Raw genomic sequence first — 2259 nt, 5'->3', positions numbered from 1 at the left:
AAACTAGCCACAGACTGCACACAGCACAGCCAGTGATTTTCATACAGAGCGCTACGTGGCGTTGCCAATATAAAATCCTAAACAGCCTACTTACATTATCATTACATCAGACATGAGCGACTGAGCGATAAGCGCTGTATTTATAGCAGGAAGTGCCAGGGATGACACAACTTCTCTGTTTTTCCTCAAGGAAACTGACAAACTCTCAAAGGAAGTGGTCGACCTTTGACTGCAAACCACTGGCCATATACGAAGCGGTATACTACTTCCACGACAAAATTGAACACAGACCACTTACTATCTATACAGACCATCAACCATTAGCTGACGCAGTAAAGAATCCGTCTGCCAAGGCCACACCATACCGGTTTAGGCACTTGAAGCACATCTCACAATTCACAACAGACGTTCACCACGTGTTCGGAGCAGACAATATGGTTGCAAACTACCTGTCCTGTCTAGTGGTTGTGACCACTCAAGTGGATATCGATAATCTCGCGGACGCAAAGGCACCAGAATGGACCTGGAATGATTCTTGTCAGGCAGCGACACAGGATTACAACTATGACAATGCACAGTGCTCAGAACCAACAATCTATTTTGGTGCGACATGTCAACGGGGAACACCAACCTTCCGTCCCTGCCAACTATCACTGAACAATATTAGACGAGCTCCATAACTTAGCTTACCTCGGAGTGCACCCCACAATGAAACTAGTTTCGGAGCATTGTGTGTGGCTGAATATGAAGAGGGATTGTGCCACTTGGACACGAGTGTGCATTCCTTGCCAGAGGGCGAAGACAGGACGACGCAACCCGCCGCCGTTAGGGAGCTTTTCTGTCCCAAGGGGCCGTTTTTGTCATGCACATGTAGATTTAGTGGGCCACTACCTGAATCTAACGGATTTCGTTATATCCTATCAGTCATCGACCGCACGACTTGGTGGGTGCAGACGGCTCCTCTCAGGGACATATCAGTGGAGACAGTGGCGAGATCGTTCATCGACCTATGGATAGCGAGGTTTGGCTGCCCTGAATCGCTAACAACCGATCAGGGCAGACAATTCGAATCGACCCTGTTTACGGAACTGTGCCGCCTCTGCGACTGCCACTGATTCCATACCACAGCCTGCCATCTACAGTGAAATGGCCTAGTGGGACATTGGCACCATACACTGAAAGCATCTTTGATATGCCAAGAATGGTTAGAGGCCCTACTCTGGGTGCTGCTTGGTATCAGAACGACCCACAAAGAGGACCTCGACACCTCGCTAGCAGAGATCCCCTATGGCAAAGCGATTAGCCTCCTGGCAGAATTTGTCACACAGACAACGTACGAATTCAATGAGGACTCCCAGACCTCATACGACAGGTCAGAGAACGGATACGCAGCATCAGAGTCCCACCGCCATCGCACCACACAACACTGAGTGTAGTTGTGCACAAAAATCTACAGATTTGCATTCATATGATGCTATGCACAGATGCTGCCAAGCCAGTGCTGCACCCAGCGTACAGTGTACCATATAAAGTACTAAGATGGGGACTCAATACATTCGAAATCATGCTAGCCAGCAAACCCACTGCTGTGTTCGTCAATAGACTGAAGCCAGCATGGACTTCAGTGGAGATACCTCAGAACAATACCGACATTTTGACCTCACGCCACGACACAATCCCATTTTCCGCCACAGTCGATGTCAAGCACTTCCTTCCAGAAGATGTCACAGTGTCTCTACATGACACGATAATCATGGTATCTGCCACGTACGAAAATCGACAGGTCGACAAGAGAACGATGTTGCGATCTTTGTACCATTCAACACTGATACCACAGTCAGTCGACACAGTTGAACTGTTACCTACGCTATCCAGGGATGGCATCCTACATGTGCCAGCCCCAGACTACAACATGGAAAACCGGACCAGAATCAGCCTACAGCCACACCACAGGATCACATAGAACCACCGGCAGGTGACCTAACGATAGCACCTCCAGTACCACCTACTTAGCCAGTACTGACGGTAAGAACAGGCAGATCGCTGCACCGACCAAGACATCTATTTGAGTTCGAACTAGACAACAACTCCAGAGACGACCAGCACCACACTGCAACACAACTTCAGCACTCCGTGCCTTGAATATCGCTGCAAAAAAAAAAAAAAAAAAAAAAAAAAGTATCTCTGGACCATGGGCAGTGTGTTCTGGGACACCAAGGGTTTAAGTTGTATCTGTCCGTATAATGTGTATAAATAAAT

The 2259-nt window shown here is 48.1% G+C and overlaps 1 protein-coding gene across 1 annotated transcript; it reads left to right on the top strand.

Annotated features, from left to right (window-relative positions):
* Positions 1-1471: 1471 nt before the first annotated feature.
* Positions 1472-1963, top strand: LOC124775511 (alpha-crystallin A chain-like). The gene has a single exon (XM_047250343.1). It carries the CDS (start codon positions 1472-1474, stop codon positions 1961-1963), a length of 492 nt encoding a protein of 163 aa, XP_047106299.1.
* The last annotated feature ends 296 nt before the right edge of the window (positions 1964-2259 follow it).

This window comes from Schistocerca piceifrons, chromosome 2 (genome assembly GCF_021461385.2).
Source record: "Schistocerca piceifrons isolate TAMUIC-IGC-003096 chromosome 2, iqSchPice1.1, whole genome shotgun sequence".
Lineage (NCBI taxonomy): Eukaryota > Metazoa > Arthropoda > Insecta > Orthoptera > Acrididae > Schistocerca > Schistocerca piceifrons.
This window is presented reverse-complemented; position numbering and strand designations above follow the sequence as displayed.